This window comes from Ursus arctos, unplaced genomic scaffold (assembly GCF_023065955.2).
Source record: "Ursus arctos isolate Adak ecotype North America unplaced genomic scaffold, UrsArc2.0 scaffold_18, whole genome shotgun sequence".
In the NCBI taxonomy this organism is placed as follows: Eukaryota; Metazoa; Chordata; class Mammalia; order Carnivora; family Ursidae; genus Ursus; species Ursus arctos.
Genome location: NW_026622852.1, coordinates 12,784,155 through 12,802,981, shown reverse-complemented (window position 1 = coordinate 12,802,981; position 18,827 = coordinate 12,784,155). Strand labels below are relative to the sequence as shown.

At 46.0% G+C, this 18,827-nt stretch overlaps 1 protein-coding gene across 5 annotated transcripts in view; it reads right to left on the bottom strand.

Annotated features, from left to right (window-relative positions):
* ADAMTSL1 (ADAMTS like 1) overlaps positions 1–18,827 on the bottom strand; it is an 878,957-nt gene that overhangs the window by 124,569 nt on the left and 735,561 nt on the right. For all 5 annotated transcript variants that reach the window (XM_044386899.3, XM_044386900.3, XM_057313473.1 and 2 more), the window contains 3 exons: positions 9,116–9,295; positions 3,493–3,646; positions 1,511–2,636 (listed from right to left, as the gene is read on the bottom strand). In XM_044386899.3, the coding sequence (XP_044242834.3) occupies positions 1,511–2,636; positions 3,493–3,646; positions 9,116–9,295 (1,460 nt within the window). The remainder of the gene's footprint in view (positions 1–1,510; positions 2,637–3,492; positions 3,647–9,115; positions 9,296–18,827) is intronic.

Genomic DNA, 18,827 nt, shown 5'->3' with positions numbered 1-18,827 from the left:
CTGCTAAACCTTGATTTTCTATGTGAACCTGGGCCTTGGGGACACTGTTAGAATAACAAGTGCAGTTACATATAAGTAAATAAACCTGGCAAACTGCCTAGCTGCTTTCTTTCCTTACCCCAAACGAGTGAACTAGGGATGAGGATTGCCGAATAATAGTATTTAAGATTACCTGTAATGAAAAGAGCATTCTCCATGGATTCCGAGCAGATAAAAATTTAAAATGAGGACTCTGGACTGGAGGACCTTCAAGAGCCTTCTCTGACCCAGTGTATAGGATTCTTCCATTGACTGCCCGTCTTATTTGTGTCTCCTACCTTGGCTCTGCCACCTAATAAATAAGATCTTTAGCAAGTTCCTAGGCTTTGTTTCCTCTTCTGTAAAGTGTGCATAAAAACTGTACCTACTGTTAGAATTAGAAACAAACACAGAAAGACCGCATTTGCCTGGCAGATGGTCACTACTCAATTAATGCAAGCCATCACTGTTGTCGTCAGGGCCATTATGAAGACTAAAAGAGAAAGGATGCGGGAATTATGGCACAGTTCTTGGCATACAGCGTTCAAAAATATTATCATTCTAACTTCTACCACCACTATTGATTTTACACTATGAATGGCTGTGGCCCAAGGAAACCAGTAAGTAATACATACTGTCATCCTGGTAATGACACATCAAAACAGAGACACCATGAGATATTAGGATAATTAATCACCGGTCTGACTGGGAATAGAAGCTTTCTGGAACAAACAGCTTTGTCGGGCCCAGACAGAGGATGCGCTCACCCACAGGGAGCAGCAGGTGCTGGCTGCACTCTCTCCCCAGCCCTGGGGGACCACACACGTGGAGACGGTGTCCTGATGTATAACTTTTCAGTGGTCCATCTCACGGAGTGGTAATGTAATAATGCCTTGGCCTGGAATGATAGCTTTCTGCCAAAAGTTCAAAGCTATCTGGAGAGTATGTCATTAATCTTTGGGACCCTGTGGGGATTGGGGTGGATAGGCATTGTTGCTATTACTTTATAAAGAGGACAGCATACAGTTTAGAGAAATTAAATACCCTATCTTTGCTCCAGTAGTCCTATTGGTATTAAAAGAAGACTGGATAAAGAAAAGGGGGGTAATCAGAAGGGGGAATGAAGCATGAGAGACTATGGACTCTGAGAAACAAGCTGAGGGCTTCGGAGGGGAGGGGGGTGGGGAATGGGATAGGCTGGTGATGGGTATTAAGGAGGGCACGTATTGCATGGTGCACTGGGTGTTATACGCAAATAATGAATCATCCAACTTTACATCAATAACCAGGGATGTACTGTATGGTGACTAACATAATAAAAAAATATTATTAAAAAAAAAAAAAGAAGACAACTGGAAACCCAGGATGCCATCCCCAAGGCCCAGGCCCAGAGCTCTGAGCCCTACCCTTGGAACCAGGGAATCGAGTGCCTTGGGCCAGATGTGGCCCCTTGCTCCCCTCCCTTCCCAGACCCGGCAGCTGCAAGGCTCACCTGTCACTGAAGTGCACCTCTTCTCCGTTCCTGGCCCAGCTGATGGTAGGCCTCGGGTTGCCTATGGCCTCACAGTGCAAAAGCACACTCAGCGTCCCGCTGGCTAGGGCCACAGTCTGCCCGAGGTGGGTGACCACCTCGGAGGCCGAGAGCTGCTGGGCTGCTGAGATCTTCCGCAAGATGGTGGGCTTGCGGTGGGGCCGCCGAGAGCCCCCCGCGGCCTCCCCGGCGGCCGAGGTCCGGAGGGAGCTGCTGAAGCCAGACACGTGCTTATGAGGGGGGATGGCCACGGGCGGGATGCGCCGCTCGGACGGCTTGAGCAGCACGTCCTGGTGCTCCAGGTGGCTGCGGAAGATCTCCTGGGCCAGCTGGGCCACCAGGTGCTTGCTGTAGACGTCTCGAAGCTCCTCGGGCTGCTGGGAGAGGTTCCTGAGGATGTCGTCCAGGCGCCTCTGCTCGGTCACCATGGTGAAGGGCAGGTGCCAGAGGGCCTGCTCGGAGTTCTGGTCCTCCTCGGACGACGTGTTCCTTTCCGTGGAGTCCTGCACCTCCCACGAGGCGAGCAGCTCCCCAGGCCAGCCCCCTTGCTCCAGCAGCCGCGAGACAAGGTCATCGTAGCGGCTCCCCGGGTCCGCGGCGGGGCCCCGCTTCTCAGCCTTGCTGCCGTTAGAGAAGATGCCGTTCTGGTGTTTGTGGGTCTGCAGGGCCTCCTTTGGGCTGGCCTTCCTCACCGCGAGGGCCTCGTCCTCGCTCCTCAGGCTCAGCGGCCGGGCCACCAGCTTCCGGTTGCCTCCTATGAGCTTAATGACGAACTGCTCCCGGGCTGGTCCCGCCGAGCAGGTGTAGACGCCGGCGTCGGAGGGCTTGAGGCGGTGGATCTTCAGGTAGCCAAAGGGGGCCACGGTCACGTGCGCCGAGCTGATGAGGTGCTGCCCGTCCTTCTCCCACGTGATCAGCGGCTTGCGGAAGCGCCGCGTGGGGCAGCGCAGCACCACCGCCGTCTTGGGGAGCAGGTAGGCGAACCCCCCCACGACAAAGTGCAGCTTCCTCTGCCGGCGGGTCTGGATGTAGATCTTCCGGGCGGCCGCGATGTGAGGGCTGTGCTTGGTGGCCGGCCGGCCGGGCCCTGCAACGGAGGGGATGGAAGGGAAGCCAGGCGGATGGAGAAGGGACGGCGGAGGAAAAAGAGAGTGAACACAGGGACAAGCGAGAGGGAACGGAGAGGGCGAAGAGAAGGAGAGAGGAGGGACGTGAAAGGGAAGAGGGAGAGAAAGCGGCTTGAATTTACTTGGGCTGTCCGGGGAAGTGGTTACCAGCTGAGGACCATCAAGCCGCCCGCAAAACAACACACCCACTAATGTGGTGCAGTGGGGTAACCGGCTATGGCCCTGCTGGGGCTTTCTACTCCTAGAAGCTGAGATGCAGGTTCTAGATGGAGGGGGATGCCAGGGGAAAGGCAGTTCCTCTCATTAGAAGGATTTAAAAAAAGAAAAAGCAAGCATCATAAAAAGAGGCAGAGGACAAAGGGAAGGAGAATCTCTCCCTTTCGACGTTTCCCCTTTGGTTTCTGCAGAGCATCAGGGCCCTAGCGTACTGGGGGAGGAGAGCCCACAGGTGTTACAACTCTAGGGATTAATAGTAAACAGAACAAATCTGTTTAGAGCATTTTAAAACCCCAGAGTGGACATTAGACTTCATTAGTAATATACTGACTCCGGCTTCCAGATCTCTGTATGCCAGCGAGTGAACTTTGCTCTACCCCCTGCAAACTGTTTTTCCAGCAGAGAAGAGAATTCCGCCTGGCCACGTGTAATTAAGATTCCTTTTCCATCTCCAGCTGCGCTCACCAGCCTGCTGCCCTCCCTGGGCTTTCCTGCCTGATAATCTCCCACCAGTCTTGAGTTTAGGGAAGGCTACCGCACGACCACAGCTGCTTCTGGGTGGGTCCGGCCTCCCCATCCCCAGAGCTCAGACATACTCACGTGTACAGGTTGCCAGCATGCAGGGCCTGATGGATGAAGAGAAGGGCAGGGGAGGGCACAGGGAGGAATTGACAATAGCCGATACCCCGGTTTTTAGCACCTTCCGGCAAATGGCACTTCGAGTCTGCGTGCCTTCTCCGCAGCTCGTGGAACACTGGTGAGGAAAGAAGGACCACGTGCATGTAAATGCAGGGAACTAGAGGCTAGGGTTTTTGTCTGGGCTCCCAAACTCACCAAAATGTGAGAAAAGTTGCTTGGAAGATCAACAGTCACTGAGAGACAGAAATATTAATTATACAACATGGTAGGAAGACATGTCCACATTGAAACCACATTCTAAGATTTTTTTCTACCCGTAAGTTTCCTGCAGACACTCTACCTGTTTTTTACTTATATGGCCTGAGGTTTAGAGTCGAGTCCATTCCAATCCCAGCTTAGTATTTTACCAGTTGGCAACTCAGAGTCTGTTTCCACTCCTTACACTTAGTTTGTAAGGTTGGGAATTAAATGAGATAATATATTTTAAACTTCACATACAGAAATGACCCTTGATGCTAATTTTTTCCTCATTCCTTCATAAATATACTATTTTAATGTCAAGCATCTGATAATTGTCATGTATCTACTTTGAGGCAGGGTGCTAGATACTATAGAAAAAAAAGGCGCAAGGTGGTTTGTAACCTCAAGGAGCTGTCATCAAATGAGTGGGGGGGAAATCCAAATGCATTGTTAAAATGAAATACCGTATGAGGGAGATAGAAATCAAAACCACAATGAGATACCACTTCATATCCCCTGGAATGGCCATTAAAAAAAAGGACAGACAGTAACAAATGTTATTATAAATATAGATGTGAAAAATTAGAACCTTCCCATATCGCTGGTGGCAACATAAAATAGTACAGACCTCTTGGCAACCGCTTGCTAGTTTCTGACAAAGATAAACATAAATTTATCCTGTGACCCAGCAATTTCACTTACAGGTATCTACCCGAGAGAAGTGCAAACATCCATCCAAAGACTGTATGCGAATGTTCAACAGAGACAAAAAGGAAACAACTCAAATGTCCACTGACTGGACAGATAAACAAAAAATATGATCTATCTATATAACGGACTATTATTCTACCACAAAAGGAATGTTGTTCTTTTGGATAACTGGTAAACAGATAAACCTTGAAAACATAATGTGAAGTTGAATCTTATAGTATGTAAATGACACCTCGATACAGCTGTTAATATAAGAATTTAGTAGAAATATAAAACTACAAGACAAGTGAAGTATTATAAAATTAATGCTAACGATGGTTGAATGCTGATGGAGCACTAATGATTTCCTGGTCTAGGTTTTGAAGATGGGTAGAGTGTGAATGGGTGTAGAAACTGGGGATAAGCATGGGAAGCAGGGGAATATCCAGAACGGAGGTGGAAGAGTTCAGTGCAAAAATCCAAGGCAGGCCTGGGGGGCAGAGTAAACCAGTTTGACTGAACAGAGGGAACAAGTCGAGAGTGTCAGGAGCTCAAGAGGTAGTTTGGGGCCAGACGTTGGAGACTTTTAATTTTCAGACAGGAGGCTTGGAATTAGTCCACAAGGCAGTGAGGAGCCATTGGAGGGAGGAGTGAAATGATGAAAGAGGTGTTTTGAGAAGGTTAATCTGGCAACAGTGTCCGGGAGGGAAGGGAGTAGGAGATGTATGGCAGGCGGGGATGTCAGTTAAGGAGGCTGACACAGTAGTCCAGGCTCGAGATGATAAAGACCTGAACTAGGGTCATGGCAGTGCGCCACGTTAACTTGAAAAATGACATTAAACCCAAAAAATATTATCTTATATTTGCAAGTTGTATATGCTAACCCACTGAAATGAGCTATTCCATGCAATGAGCTCTGATACACGCCACCCTGAAAGACATTGTAGATGCAGAAAATGGAGGTAAGAAACCCATTGCTTTTGTTTCCTGATGACCGTGGATTCCAGATCCCACCCATCCCTTATTTTATTGTAAATGACAGCACCAAATCCTGGGATTAGGTGGGATGGAGGCAAAGAGCCTGGAAAATTTAAAAGCATGGTCAGTTTAATGCTGCCAAGCAGAAAAAAAGACTGTGTGTCCAAAGATGGGTTTATGATTTTGGTCAAGTCTAGTTCATTCTTGAGGCTCAATTTCCGTATCTCTAAAATAAAACTAAGCAAGAGTAGGGATTTTCAAACCCGGTTCTATGTTGAGAAAGTGATTCAGGGCTTTGCAGGTGATCTGGAGATCCAGCCTATGGAGATCTGGGACCCTAACCCATACTTCAACCAAAACAGCTCTGATTTTATCTATTTTAGATTCTTGGCTTCATAGTAACATTTCATGTGAAAAAAGTCTTCTGTGGCTTTAATTTTTAAAAGAACAACCAAGCTATAGGATCTTCTAAGTTCCTTCTAACTCTAAAACTGACTACTCTGACCTTAATTTCATTTATATTTTTGGGGGAAATGACTTTCATAAAAGTATGATTTAAAAACATATAATAGCCGACTCTTTCAAGAGAGGCAAGGAATTCTTGTAGAGAGGTAAGAACTTTTAAGGGGTCTTGTTCTCAGAATAGGATCTGAAAGTAATTTTGTTTGAAGTGTCTAAAATTTTGGCTTAATTCTGTCTCTGAGGGATTCTGTGCAGTAACTGTAAGATTGAGCCCGGATAGTTGAGGATGAAAAACACCCATAGATCATCCAGGTCGTCCTTCTCCAAGGGGAGTCTTGGGGGCGGGGGATGTGGAATGTGTGTTTCAACTCAGTCAGAGAGCCAAGGCAAGGGCTGTTGGGATGACAGGGCCAACTGGAGGCTCCATGAATGCCCCCCCCCCCAGCACATTTGTATGGTGCCAGCTTTAATTGAATCCCAGTGAATTGGTGATTACTTCCTACTTCCTACCATTCCCAGCCCCTCCCCAATGTTTGGAATTTCCATTCATCAACCCAGATAACCCAGAACCTAAGAACATTCCGTGGATAAGGGCTAAGTTGTCCTACTTCCCAAAGTGTAACTTCCTCTTCCGAGGAAGACTGGGAAAGCCCGTGGGAAGCCTAGGCCATGACCCTGGGTCCAGCCAGTCAAGATAAGCACTTTCTCTTATTTCCTCTCCTCCTGACAATGAGCAGGGGTGGAAGGGAATCATAACAATACTAGGGCTAACTTTTACTAGGCACAAAGTAGTTCATATGCCTCATTTAACTGAAGCCTCCCAAGAGCCATATGAGTGGACATTATCATCTCCAGTATTCAGATACACAAACAGAGGCCTAGAAAGGTTAAGTAACAAGCCCACGGTTATAGAGCCAGTAAGTGGCAGAGTCAGGATTGAAATCTAAGTTTGCCTGTGAGTCTAACTCCTTTTTTTTTTTTTTAAAGATTTTATTTATTTATTTGACAGAGATAGAGACAGCCAGCGAGAGAGGGAACACAAGCAGGGGGAGTGGGAGAGGAAGAAGCAGGCTCCCAGCGGAGGAGCCTGATGTGGGGCTCGATCCCACAACGCCGGGATCACGCCCTGAGCCGAAGGCAGACACTTAACCGCTGTGCCACCCAGGCGCCCCCTAACTCCTTTTTTAATCTTTTTTTTTTTTTTTTGAGAGAGAGAGAGAGAGAGAGAGCGCGCGTGCACATGTGTGCATGTGTGCAAGCAATGGGGGAGGGGCAGAGGGAGAGGGAAAGAGAGAATCTTAAGCAGACTCCACACCCAGTGCAGAGCTCGACTTGGGGCTCGATCTCACAACCCTGAGATCACGATCTGAGCCAAAATCAAGAGTCGGATGCTTAACCGACTGAGCCACCCAGGCGCCCCTGTGAGTCTCACTCCTAAGCACACACAACACCGTTCTAAAGGTCCGTGATACTTAATGGGCCCCAGAGGACCTCAATTCAGCAGTCTCCTTTTCTTAGTGCCTAGTTGCAAGGGTCCCTGCTTCAAATCCACAGGCCTAAAGGATTTTTTTTTTTCCGAATTCTCTGTGCCCCATGTGCCGAGAGGCCACAAACTCCAGGAACATGGAAGGACAATTAGAATACACACAAGTCCCTTCCTCAGCATCCCACTCATGGCAACTATCACCGACAGACTTAGTGGAAGGACACCTTTTACAACATGGCCCTGGGAGGAAGTCTTCATCTAGGGTCACTCACTTGGCAACTCTATCAGTGCACTCTGCTGCGCTGTTCGTTTTGTTATGATTTTCCCATAGAATACCACACCCCAAATCGACATTCCATGGAAGACTGGCACTAACACATTCCCGCATGCACACACACAGACACACACACACATACACAGACACACACACTCAGATTTTACATGCTTTAATCTTTTATCCTGCTGAAAGGAAATTGTTCCCAAAATTTGAGAAAAATAATCATACCTACTTCTGTTCTGAGGCATTTGGGGTGAGATCCCACCAGAAGGCAATTTTATTGCCAAATCCAAAACCTCTGGTGATGTAGGTTAACTCACACTGGCAATGCCCTTAGTAGACGCCATCTGAGTGAACCCTATGTGAGGTGATAAGGGGCAAGAACTCTAAGAACCTAGATTGAAAAAGGTGGCACCTTACTTTTCAGGGGCAGCTTTTCCCTCTGTGGAAGCAAGTGTCCCTGTGGTGGGTTTCAACCCACGGCAGCCCCATCCTGTTGTAGACATACAACATACCCGTATACACACAACCACACCGAGAAGGCAAGGGGCTCAGCAAGGCCAGTGCAAATGGTTCAGTGCAAGAAAGGCCAGGGTCTTGAATCCGTTTTCAACACAAAGATTTTCACTTCAGGAATGGCGTTTCCGTTCTTGGCTAAATCTGCTTATGAGGCAATAGTTTTGGGGGGACTTCTTTAGGGGAGACACCCACGCCTTTGAAGCCAGGAGAGTTGTAGGCAATTCACTGCGTGGTATAGGGGCTGAAAACAAGTTAAAGCTGGGTGTAAACGACTTAATTTATGCTAGTGTTCGAGTAGGAATTATTTAGAAAAGTAGGCTAGTTGGGGGTATATCCCTAACTTATGAGGCAAGTCAGGAATAGTGGATGCTGATGTAATCATCCCCCCAAATGCAAGCAACAGGGGAAATCAAGTTCTCTTGCTGGGAAGTTGTTAACGTCTTGGAGCCAGGAAACTGACAGTAAAGAGGCAGGATCCCCCTGGCCTTCTTTTCCTAATAAATCATGTTCCTTATTGTCCAGGAACTTGGAAGGGAATAGCCAGAGAGGCTTTGCCCTTCCTGAGGAGAGACTAAAAACATCTGGGAGAAGGAGTTGCCGGGAGGTCGGGAAGGTGGGTGTGGGGATAAAGGTAGAACAACACAGTCTTCTAAGAATTCTGGGCCAAACAAGGCCTGGTTTTGTTCCACGAGGAGCCCGTTTACAATTCCATGCTTCTGATTGTTGAGTAAGGGCTGGCTGCTTACCTCAGGTCCCCACAGCCTAGTTAACAGCTAGTTACACATTGTGGTATTACTGGTTACAAAAATACTGTTCCATAATGCTAGGAGGGTTATTTCGTTCTGTTCTCATTTTCTGTTTGTGTAAGTTTGGGGTGCCTCCTTTTCTTCCTGAGGTCTCTTTCAGGATCTCCTTCTGAGGAGCATACATACCTCGGTCCACTCAGAGAGGAGCCACTCGCTGGGACAGTCATCTTTCTTGCAGGCTTGCTGGGAGGCCAGTTTCGAGGCTGAACAGAAGGTCTCAGGAAGCTCCAGGAAGCTGCCATCAGCCATGCGCTGTTTGCAAAGAACCTCGCGCTTCTGGATGCCCCCTCCGCAGGTCCTGGAGCACTGCAGGAGGAAGAGAAAGTCAATTTAACATAGGACAGTGGTAGGTTTGACTGCCAATCCTTATGGGCTGAGTGAAGAGTGGAAAAAACAACAGAAGAAGAAGAAAACCTAAGAACCAGCCCAAAGGATTTTGCTTCCTTTCCTCGAAATGAATTTTGAAGCAAGATCTACACCTTCCAGTCTTAATTTCAAGTATTTAACTGGAGCATCTAGGAATTTCAGGGGCCTCTAAATCATAGAGAGTTGTTCCTAAACTATGATTTGCAGCCACCCAAGACAACTGGTTTAAAAGGTTAGTATAATAGGGTGTTAAACATATTTACGACCCAGTGAAAGTAATCTGTGCAGCTTCCAGAAGGAACAGGAGACAGCTCCTGCCATCAGTGAAATCTGCAGGAATTAATCGGCACAAAAGGCAGGCCTTTCTAAGGAGAAACATCCCTTCTAGCCTATTGGAGGGACATTAGATGGAAGGCCTGGTTTCCTGAAGAACCCCCCTGGAACACTTTTCTTGTAGGACTGGTGAGTTCTCAAGGCAGTGGGAGGGAGCTAGAGCCACTGGAATTTGGGATACAGGAAAATAGTCTTATTTCAGTGGTTTTCAGTGGGACCCCAGTCAAGCCCATTGTTTACATGTAATAGTTACAATCCAGTCGCATGAGGGGGAAGGGAGGCGCTCTCAGGTCCAGACTGTTGGCTGTTGTCCCAGTAGCCCCCTCCCTTGCAATAGCAAAAGAACCCCAATTTCTAGCTGCACATGACTTCCCAGCATACAGACAATTTTTGTTGATCTCCCCTGAAGGTGCACCTGGCCCCGTGACTCAGGGCTGGCCAATGAGATATACATGGAAGGGTGGTGTGCAGTTTTAGGGAGAAGACCACAAAACGAGGGTGACATTCCCCCCTTCCCTTTCTCCCTCTTGCTGGCTGGAATGTGAACATGAGGGCTAAAATTGAACCTCCCCTCCTGGACAATGATAGGCAAACAGATGGAAACAGTCTATCTTCCTGATTGTGACGCCCCCGCACGGACCCTGGATAGTCTGGGTTTATATGAGCGAGAAATATTGTTCTTGCTTAGTTAAGCCATTGTGGCTTTGGGTTTTCTGTCATTTTTAGTCGGATCTAACCTTTCGCCATTTTTAGATCAGCAACTGATGAGTATTCTGTGCTGGGGATACTTTATTGGCAGTGTTCTAGGGAGTGCCTTGCTTTCTTCCAGAATAGTGCTTTCCCTTCCACCTGCTGCCCTTCGGCTCGCTGGGAGCTTAGGCCTGGCTATGCAAACCCGAGAGTTTTTGCTGAAGGAGTAGCTCCTGCTGCAGCAGGGGCCTCTCAGAACTTGTGTGTGTGTGTGTGTGTGTGTGTGTGTGTGTGTCTGTGCTCAGGGGGCTGTACTTGGAACAGCAAGGGGGATTTGTGATCACAGTCAAGGTTAGGATAGTCATACACTGAGTATAGTCAGAATGCTGTTGTGGCCCAGCTGTCACCCTCTCTTAGTGGTCCCAACCTTGGATGCACTTTAAAATCACTTGGGAGCTTTTCAAAAGTACTGGGGCCTAGATGGATCTCAGATCCATTATATCAGAAACTCTGGGAAGATGTCCCAGGCATCAGATTTTTAAATGAAAAAAATAATAAATGAATATTAATAAATAATAAAAAAAATAATAAAATGAAAAAATAACAAATCTCCCAAGTAATTCTGTGCAACCAGGACTGAGAACCATCTCTCCAGTTGAACCATCTCTCCACCCCTCCACCATTTCCAATGGGAATAAAATAAATGGGGAGGGGCCCGTGCAACCCAGGGGGGCCTCTGTTAGAACCAGTGGCTGTTTGGATCCCGCCCATGCAAACCTGCCCTTTGTTTGCCGTTGTGAGTGGCTGTAGGGCACAGAAAGACTGGATAATGAAGTTAAAAAAGCTGTCAACTTTGCCTAGTCAGGGCTTTTAATGCTAGAGCTTTCCAACCATTCAAACCAGTGGTGAGCAACCTTTATTTGGATTTAAAATTTAAAAAGCTTGGGGGCACCTGGGTGGCAGGCGTTAAGCGTTAAGCGTCTGCCTTCGGCTCAGGGCGTGATCCCGGCGTTCTGGGATCAAGCCCCCAATCAGGCTCCTCCGCTGGGAGCCTGCTTCTTCCTCTCCCATCCCCCTGCTTGTGTTCCCTCTCTCGCTGGCTGTCTCTCTCTGTCAAAATAAATAAATAAAATCTTTAAAAAAAAATTAAAAAGCTTGGTATGAAAATAACCTTACTGAATCCCAAAGGAAAAAAAAGTCTTTTCTTATGGCTGGATTCAACTACCTAACCACTGAATAAAAAGAAGGCAAATGGTAAAGGCGAAACTATCCAATGAGGTCGATCTTACCCCACTTTACAGATAAAGAAGCTGACGCTGGAGAGAAGTGACTCAACGAAGGCCACACGGGGTAGAAACTGGTTTCCTTCCATTCTGTGCAACATTCATTCACCCAGCTCCTATGGAACACCTGCTCCGGGCTGGGAATGGTGGACCCAGCTGGAGAACGAGCCTGAGCTCAGCTTCTCTTTCCGGTGGCTGTAGGGGCTGCTTTCCATTTGCCGGGGGAGGCTATTCTGCTGCTGCTTCCTGCTGAGGGCCCCAGGCCTCCTCGCACCAAGCCTGCCAGAGCCTGGTCTCACCCTCTCTGCCCCCCTGGAGGGGCGGTGCTTTGCAATTCAATGCTCAGCCCCCACTCTGTGACTATCCCTGATGGGGTGGGTCGATGATCCAGGTTGGGCACCAATGTTCTCAAACAGTTCATCTACACTGTGGTGGCCCTGGAAATGTGTTCTCCCTAGACCCACTGATCTCAGAGCCTAAAAGCTACATTTGAACACGGCTTCTAGGCTATGCCACGAAGCGGAGTGTGGAGGTAGACTGGAGGAGGTGGCTGGAAGCCAGCTGTCACCCATCACAGATCCAAACAGTTCCTTCCAAGGGCTTGTCTAGCATGTTGTTCAGCCTTAATTGAGGACAAATCTACAGCCTCAGAGCTAATGATTCAAGCTGTGAGGGGGTCAGGCCTTTGGCTTCTCTCGTTCATTTCAATGGCTCCCTGGCCTTTTCATTGATTACAAAAGCGAACCTTAATTTGAGTTCTCGTTTAGTTAGCAGTTCAATAAAGTCTCAAAGGATTTTACTTCTGCAATACATTTTGTACCCACACTGCCTAGCATAGTGCCTTCTGCGAATATAAATTCTCAATAAATATTTGTGGAATTTGAAGTTGGTGGTTGGGGGAATTTCAATTAGTGGCTAAGACTTCCACTTACTTAAAATATGCCTTCTTGTTATACAGACAGCTAAAGTTTTAAATTTGGGTTTATAGTCTTTTGCATGACTTCTTAGGTTCGGCCTTCCCTTATTTTTGTTGAACCCTCACTTCCAACCACCCAGTTATTCTATCATCAGATTAGTTATAACTTTACTGTTCAGCCCTTCTTCAGGACTCTTCTATAATTATACAACCATGTGGATTACTGATTCCTAAAATTTGCCAAACTTGGGGACTGTGTTCTCCACAATTCTTTTTTTTTTTTTTTAAAGATTTTATTTATTTATTTGACAGAGATAGAGACAGCCAGCGAGAGAGGGAACACAAGCAGGGGGAGTGGGAGAGGGAGAAGCAGGCCCACAGCAGAGGAGCCTGACGTGGGGCTCGATCCCACAACGCCGGGATCACGCCCTGAGCCGAAGGCAGGCGCCCAACCGCTGTGCCACCCAGGAGCCCCTCCACAATTGTTTCCATTCTATGAATTATTAAAATTCTTCCGTGAACTTAATGTAATTTTGTTCAAATTGTAACTGTTTGGAAAAAACAAAGTTTATGCTGGTGAGTCACAAATTTAAATCTTAAGCTCTGACCTCTCCCCTTGGCCTACTCAACATGTCCACTTAAGTGCAAACAGGCATCCGGACCTAAATATGTCCAAGATGGAACTTCTGACCTTGCCCTTCCAATCTTGCCCCAGATCTGCTCTCCTCTCAGTCTTCCCATTTACCTGATGGTGCCATATCCAAGACAGAAATGTAGGAAAGGGGTTTCTTTTTTCTCACCACATCTTCCCTGACACTCAATCCATGAGCAAATACTTCCAGATGTCCCCCCAAAATAAATAAGCTTTACCTCTGCAACAAATAAGGAATTAGGATATCATCATCTCTTGCTTAGACTACTACAAGCTTCCTAACCAGTGTCTAGTTTTCTCAGTTAGGTCCTAGCAGGATATGGGTGGCATATGTTTTCAACTTGAAAACAGCCTCTCTCCTTCTGATAGCCTGCGGAAAATGCCATTGGTTGAACACAATGAGAAGCCAGGGGGTAGAGTCTATACAGGTCAGCTTCCTGTGACCCAGGTGGAGAAGGCAGAGCGGATCTTCAAGAACAGTGGAAGTCTGTTCTCCACACAGGAGCAGGAATGATGTTTGCAAAGCATACATCAGATCGTAAGATTCCCATGCTTAACAGCCTTCAATGACTTTCCCTTGTGATAAGAATGAAATCCAAACTCCTGGAACCCTGGGCTGCAAAGCCCTCCATGTTCTGGTCCCTGCCCTGAAGGAGAGACTCTCTTACTCAAATTTTAACTTCATTCATTAATTCGACAGAAATTTATTCAATACCAGGCATGGTTCTAGGTTCTGGGTTCTAGCAGTGAACAAGAAGAACGTGACACACCTCTGCAGTCTTATCTCATACAATTCTCCCCGTTCCCCGTGTATTTGAGCCACACTGGTTTTGTGTGTGTGTGTGTGTGTGTGTGTGTGTGTGTGTGTGTGGTTTCTCCCACATTCACAGCTTGTTTCTCCCACAGGACCTTTGCACTTGCTCTTCTCTCCACCTGGTCCACTCTCCCCCTACACCATCATGTGGCTGAGTGGTTCTAATTATTCAGGTTTAATTCCATTCTTACCTGCTTGGAGAACCCATCCTTAACCTCCTAGGCTGGGAAAGCCAAAGTAGTCTCTATTCTATTAATTTCCTTTTGTTTATTTATTATTTTTTATTTTTAAATAGCTCTTTTAAATAGCTCTCGTCCCTTTGGAAATTATCATCCATTATCCTTTTAACTCTATGAAGGAAGGGATTTTCGTTCTTTTGTTGCTCATATTCATGTTTGAGAATTGCATTCAAAACTTTCCCCCAGTGTGATAGTGTTACGTCTCAAATAAGAGACCTTAGAATTGGATGTCTCCATCTCTAGTTTTCTTCCATGCATTCTCTAATTTTTTTTCTTTTAAAATTAATGATTTTTTTTTTCTTAGTAAAAAAGTGATCAGGGTATGAGCTAAACAGTAGAGTGACATTTTGTAACTGACGCTGGAGGAATACGACATTTAGGTATGGTGTATAATATATCTACACTGTAGTGGAAATGCAGTGTATATTTCTTGTTTGGAGCTTCTAGCAGGGGAGCGCAGCTACTCGTATACCCTTGGCCGAAGAACGGTCCTCCTCTATCGGGGAAGGTTGTCCTCTTTGACCGAGCGCGCAGCGTCGGGAGGGACGCACATGGAGCGGTGAGGGAAGAAGGGGACACCCGCCTAGCCAGCCAGATCAGCCGAATCAACCCTGGCGTTCAATGGGGTGACAGATGTCGCAGCCAGATCGCCCTCACATCCTCTTGAAGAGAAATAATAGCTGATTCATAAAATCATTATCCCCCTAAACCTCAAAATTACATCAAACCGCTTTTCTTCTAATCCTTTGATTATAATGCACAAATTCCCCATGGGTCCTGTTGAGTCTGTGAGGCATAAAGAACATGTTCTTGAAGTTTCTGCAACCCGGTGACTGATGTTTTAGGCACTTCACTAGTGAGGTTGGGTTTGTAGGACTACAGAGCTCTTCAATGCTTGATGGCTAAAGTTTTCTTTTTCTAAATATCTAAGAAGGCACATGGCTTCCATTCACTTTGAATAAATGCTCCCCAAACAAGTCAAGCTGCATAAGAAGAGCTCTTTGATCCAAGCCGCTCAGGAAGTGCTTCTTAGTGAATGCGGCAGTAAGGAAAAATGCAGGTTAATTTTCTCTCTTTCCAACTGAGGAAACAGATGATGGAAACCATTGGTCTTATTTCAAGGGTGGCAATGTAATAAAACTGTGCTACAGAGGGTGACCGTTCATGAAACATAACCTAGCCAGGTCATCCCTTGGCAGATAGGACCTGATTTAGGGGACAGACCCTCAGGGGATTCCCCTCTGCACCGTGACAAGTCTGTGACCACATGGTAACAAAGCAGCTACGACAGAACGTAAAGAAAATCAACTTAGTGTTTGGGAATTTGACCTATACAGAAGACTTTTGGGAAATTCTAGCACCCAGGGGGTAAGGTTCAGACTCGTGAGAATGCCCCGGAGAGCGCTCACGCTGGAACCCAAACTGAGCTGCCGAGCCACTGTTCCTTGCTGGCCTGCCATGGGGACAATGTGCCCTTCCTTGGACACACAAATGCCTTCTCTGCTCAGGCCTCTGATCAGCTTGTTCACTCTGTGAGCAGCGCCCTTTGCCTTTATGCCTACCCAGAAACTTTTAACACATCTTGGAAGGCCCCATTCAAAGGCTCAAAGAATGAGTCACCTCCCACCCGGCCTTAACCTGGAAGGGTATTGCGTGTCTCCTATGAGGGCTCGTTGTTTATGTGCCTGCAATTTACCTCCCCTCCCCGCTTCCCTGCATGCACAGAGGATTATGCATCTTTTGATAAAAGGGAATACACTCCTCTTTTATTCCCCAGTGCCTAGTGTAGCATCTGGCAAAGAACACGCACTTCATACATGTTTGTTGAATTGATGATTGGATGAACGAAAGATCCCCAAATCCAGATGTTTCAAAGATATGACACACACATCCAGCTGATGGGCTGAACATCCCCCTTTTATTGAGCTGTTTTATCATTAACCAGAAGCTGCTTCTAAGTAAGTCAGCAGCGGGTTTTAGCCAGATGCTGCATGTGCTCTGCTGGGTGCTGTGACCCTCCAGGTATGGTCGCAACTCTCTAGCTAAGTTAATGTCGTCAGGGAGTTGGCCCTTAAACACTTGTCTCCTCTTCGCTCAAAAAGTTTCCTTGGTGTGTTGACATTGCTGAAATGGTATTTTTAGACATTTTTAAAAGCCGAAGATAAAATTTCAAATTAATGAAGTTTCCAAAGTCTGTGACAACTTTGTGGACATTGTTGAGATTACCTGATGAAGCAGATTGTTCTGGAGTGAGAAGCAGAATGGAAAGAAGAAAATTTTAAAAAGAGAACAGCAAGAGAAATTTAATAAAACTAAATGAAAAATGTTTGCCTTTATGAATCATTTAAAATGATACTGTGGTATGAAGAGGTAGATCTCTTAAAAATAAGAGAGATTATTTTTAAATATGTGCCATACATAAAAGAAATAACAAAAAATACTATTTATGTTGCTTATCTTTGCCGCTGTATGTCTTTCATGATAATAAGGTCATAGATTCATAAGTTTTATAAGAAAGTAAAAAATATACAATAAGGGGAGTACTTAAAAGTTATGTTTCTTTTTTTTTATGATTCATTTATCTTGGGGGGGAGGGGCATAGGGAGAGGGAGAGGGAATCCCAAGCAGACTCCGTGTTGAGTGTGGAGCCCCATGTGGGGCTTGATCTCATGACCCTGAGATCATGACCTGGATGTTTAACTGACTGAGCCACCCAGGTGCCCCTAAAAGTTATGTTTCTATACAAAATTACAGTGGCCTGAGTGTCCTGTATTTTTAAAGATTTTCCCATGATCAGCACACTAATAAATTCTGCCTGTATTGACACCTTTGTTTCATCTTGGTAGCTTCATTTACTGAGTGCTGAGTTCCTTTCCTTGGTCCCTCAAGTCGTATTATTGAGCCCAACACAAAGTGACATTTATGTTCTTTCTAAGGTCAACTTTCTAGTTTCAACATAACATGCTCTGCTTGTAGTTTTTCATTCATTCATTCTTTCACCTAACACTTACTAAGTAGTTGCCGAGTGCCAGGCACCGTATTAGGTGCTGGAAGTTTAAGATGACTAAAAACTGGTTACTAAGATTCAGGTATTTGCAGACCAGTGAGGGGGAAAAAAGTATTATCAGATGTGATCGGTTTTAGAAAGGGGGAATACAGAGGAGAGGCAATTAAGCCTTTACAGAAAATTGGGGAAGGCTCTACAGAGGAGGGGACCCATGAGGGGTTGGCCAGGGAGATGAGAAGTGCTGGCAGGGTCGCACCATGTATGCACAGACCCAGGGTGTGAGGGAACATGGCATCTCTGAGGAGACCTGAGAAGGTAGAACATAGAGTTCATGGGGAAGTTGCAGTCAGAAACCGAGATTGAGAAGTTGGGTGAGGGGCAAACTGAAGGGCCTTGGGCATATCTGGACAAAACCTCAAGACCATAGGGTGTCATTAAGGATTTTAAAGTAGGGGGTAACATGATCCAGTTTGTAGAAAATGATTCGGGCAATGAAGGCTGATGGGTTCTAGAAAGTATGGCCCCGTGAGATATTAATAGGTGTACCATGGAGAAAAGGTTTCACAGTCCAATGAGTCTAAATAACACTCCATACCATCTATTTGGGGGCCCTCAGCACACGTTAATATTTTAAAGGCTCAACAGAGGGCCTGTAGTAAAGAACCACTGATACCAAGTTGGGGCACAATGGATTAGAAATAAGACAAAGCAGGGACACTAAGTGAAAGGCTGTTTGTAATGGTTTGGTTCATTGTGAGGACTGGAATCAAGGCAATGGGCTGGAGAACGTGCTTGAAGATGGCGTGACCCAGGAAGGAAGACTGGGTCTGCTGGCAAAGGTGGTGGGTAGCTGTGTTCTTGAGCTTGGTGTTAGACCTTTGGAATTTGAGGTGACTTTGTGATATGAGAGACTGAGAGGATCGAAAGGCAATTCGAGAGACAGTGCTTGGTATACAACAGAGGTCAAATGAGCCGCAGTGAGTTAGGGCGCAGAGAAATAAAGAAAATGAGGACTGGAATCTTGTTCAAAATGATTAAATGAGGACAAAATTTCTACCCCAGCCATCTTGTGGATCAGAATTGCCTGGAAGTACAGTGCTTCTTCTGGGTTTAATATTCCTGTTACCATATGAAACATGGGGCTGCACACCCGCTAAAATCCAGGGCAATTGTTACAAAGAACATTTTGCTAATAAATAAAAATGAAAATACTGCACGTGTGAAATTTTACTTCTAACCTCTGTTTGCTTACATTTACTGTTGGTTCTAAAGGATCAAGTGTCCATTTTCTTATAAAACAACGACTAAAAATGAGATAAACATCGTAATGATTTTTTTTTCTCCCTGGATACAACATGTTAAATAAGCATGGTTTCTAAATGATGAGGATTTATATTTTAGTCACTGGAATGTAACAAAACTGATGACTCAATTGATTCTTTCTGCCAGTCTTCAGCCCTCAAATCCAGACCAAAGTCATTCTTTTCTGTGTGTGTGTGTTTTAATCTAAAAAATGAAAGAAAGAAAAAAAAAAAAGA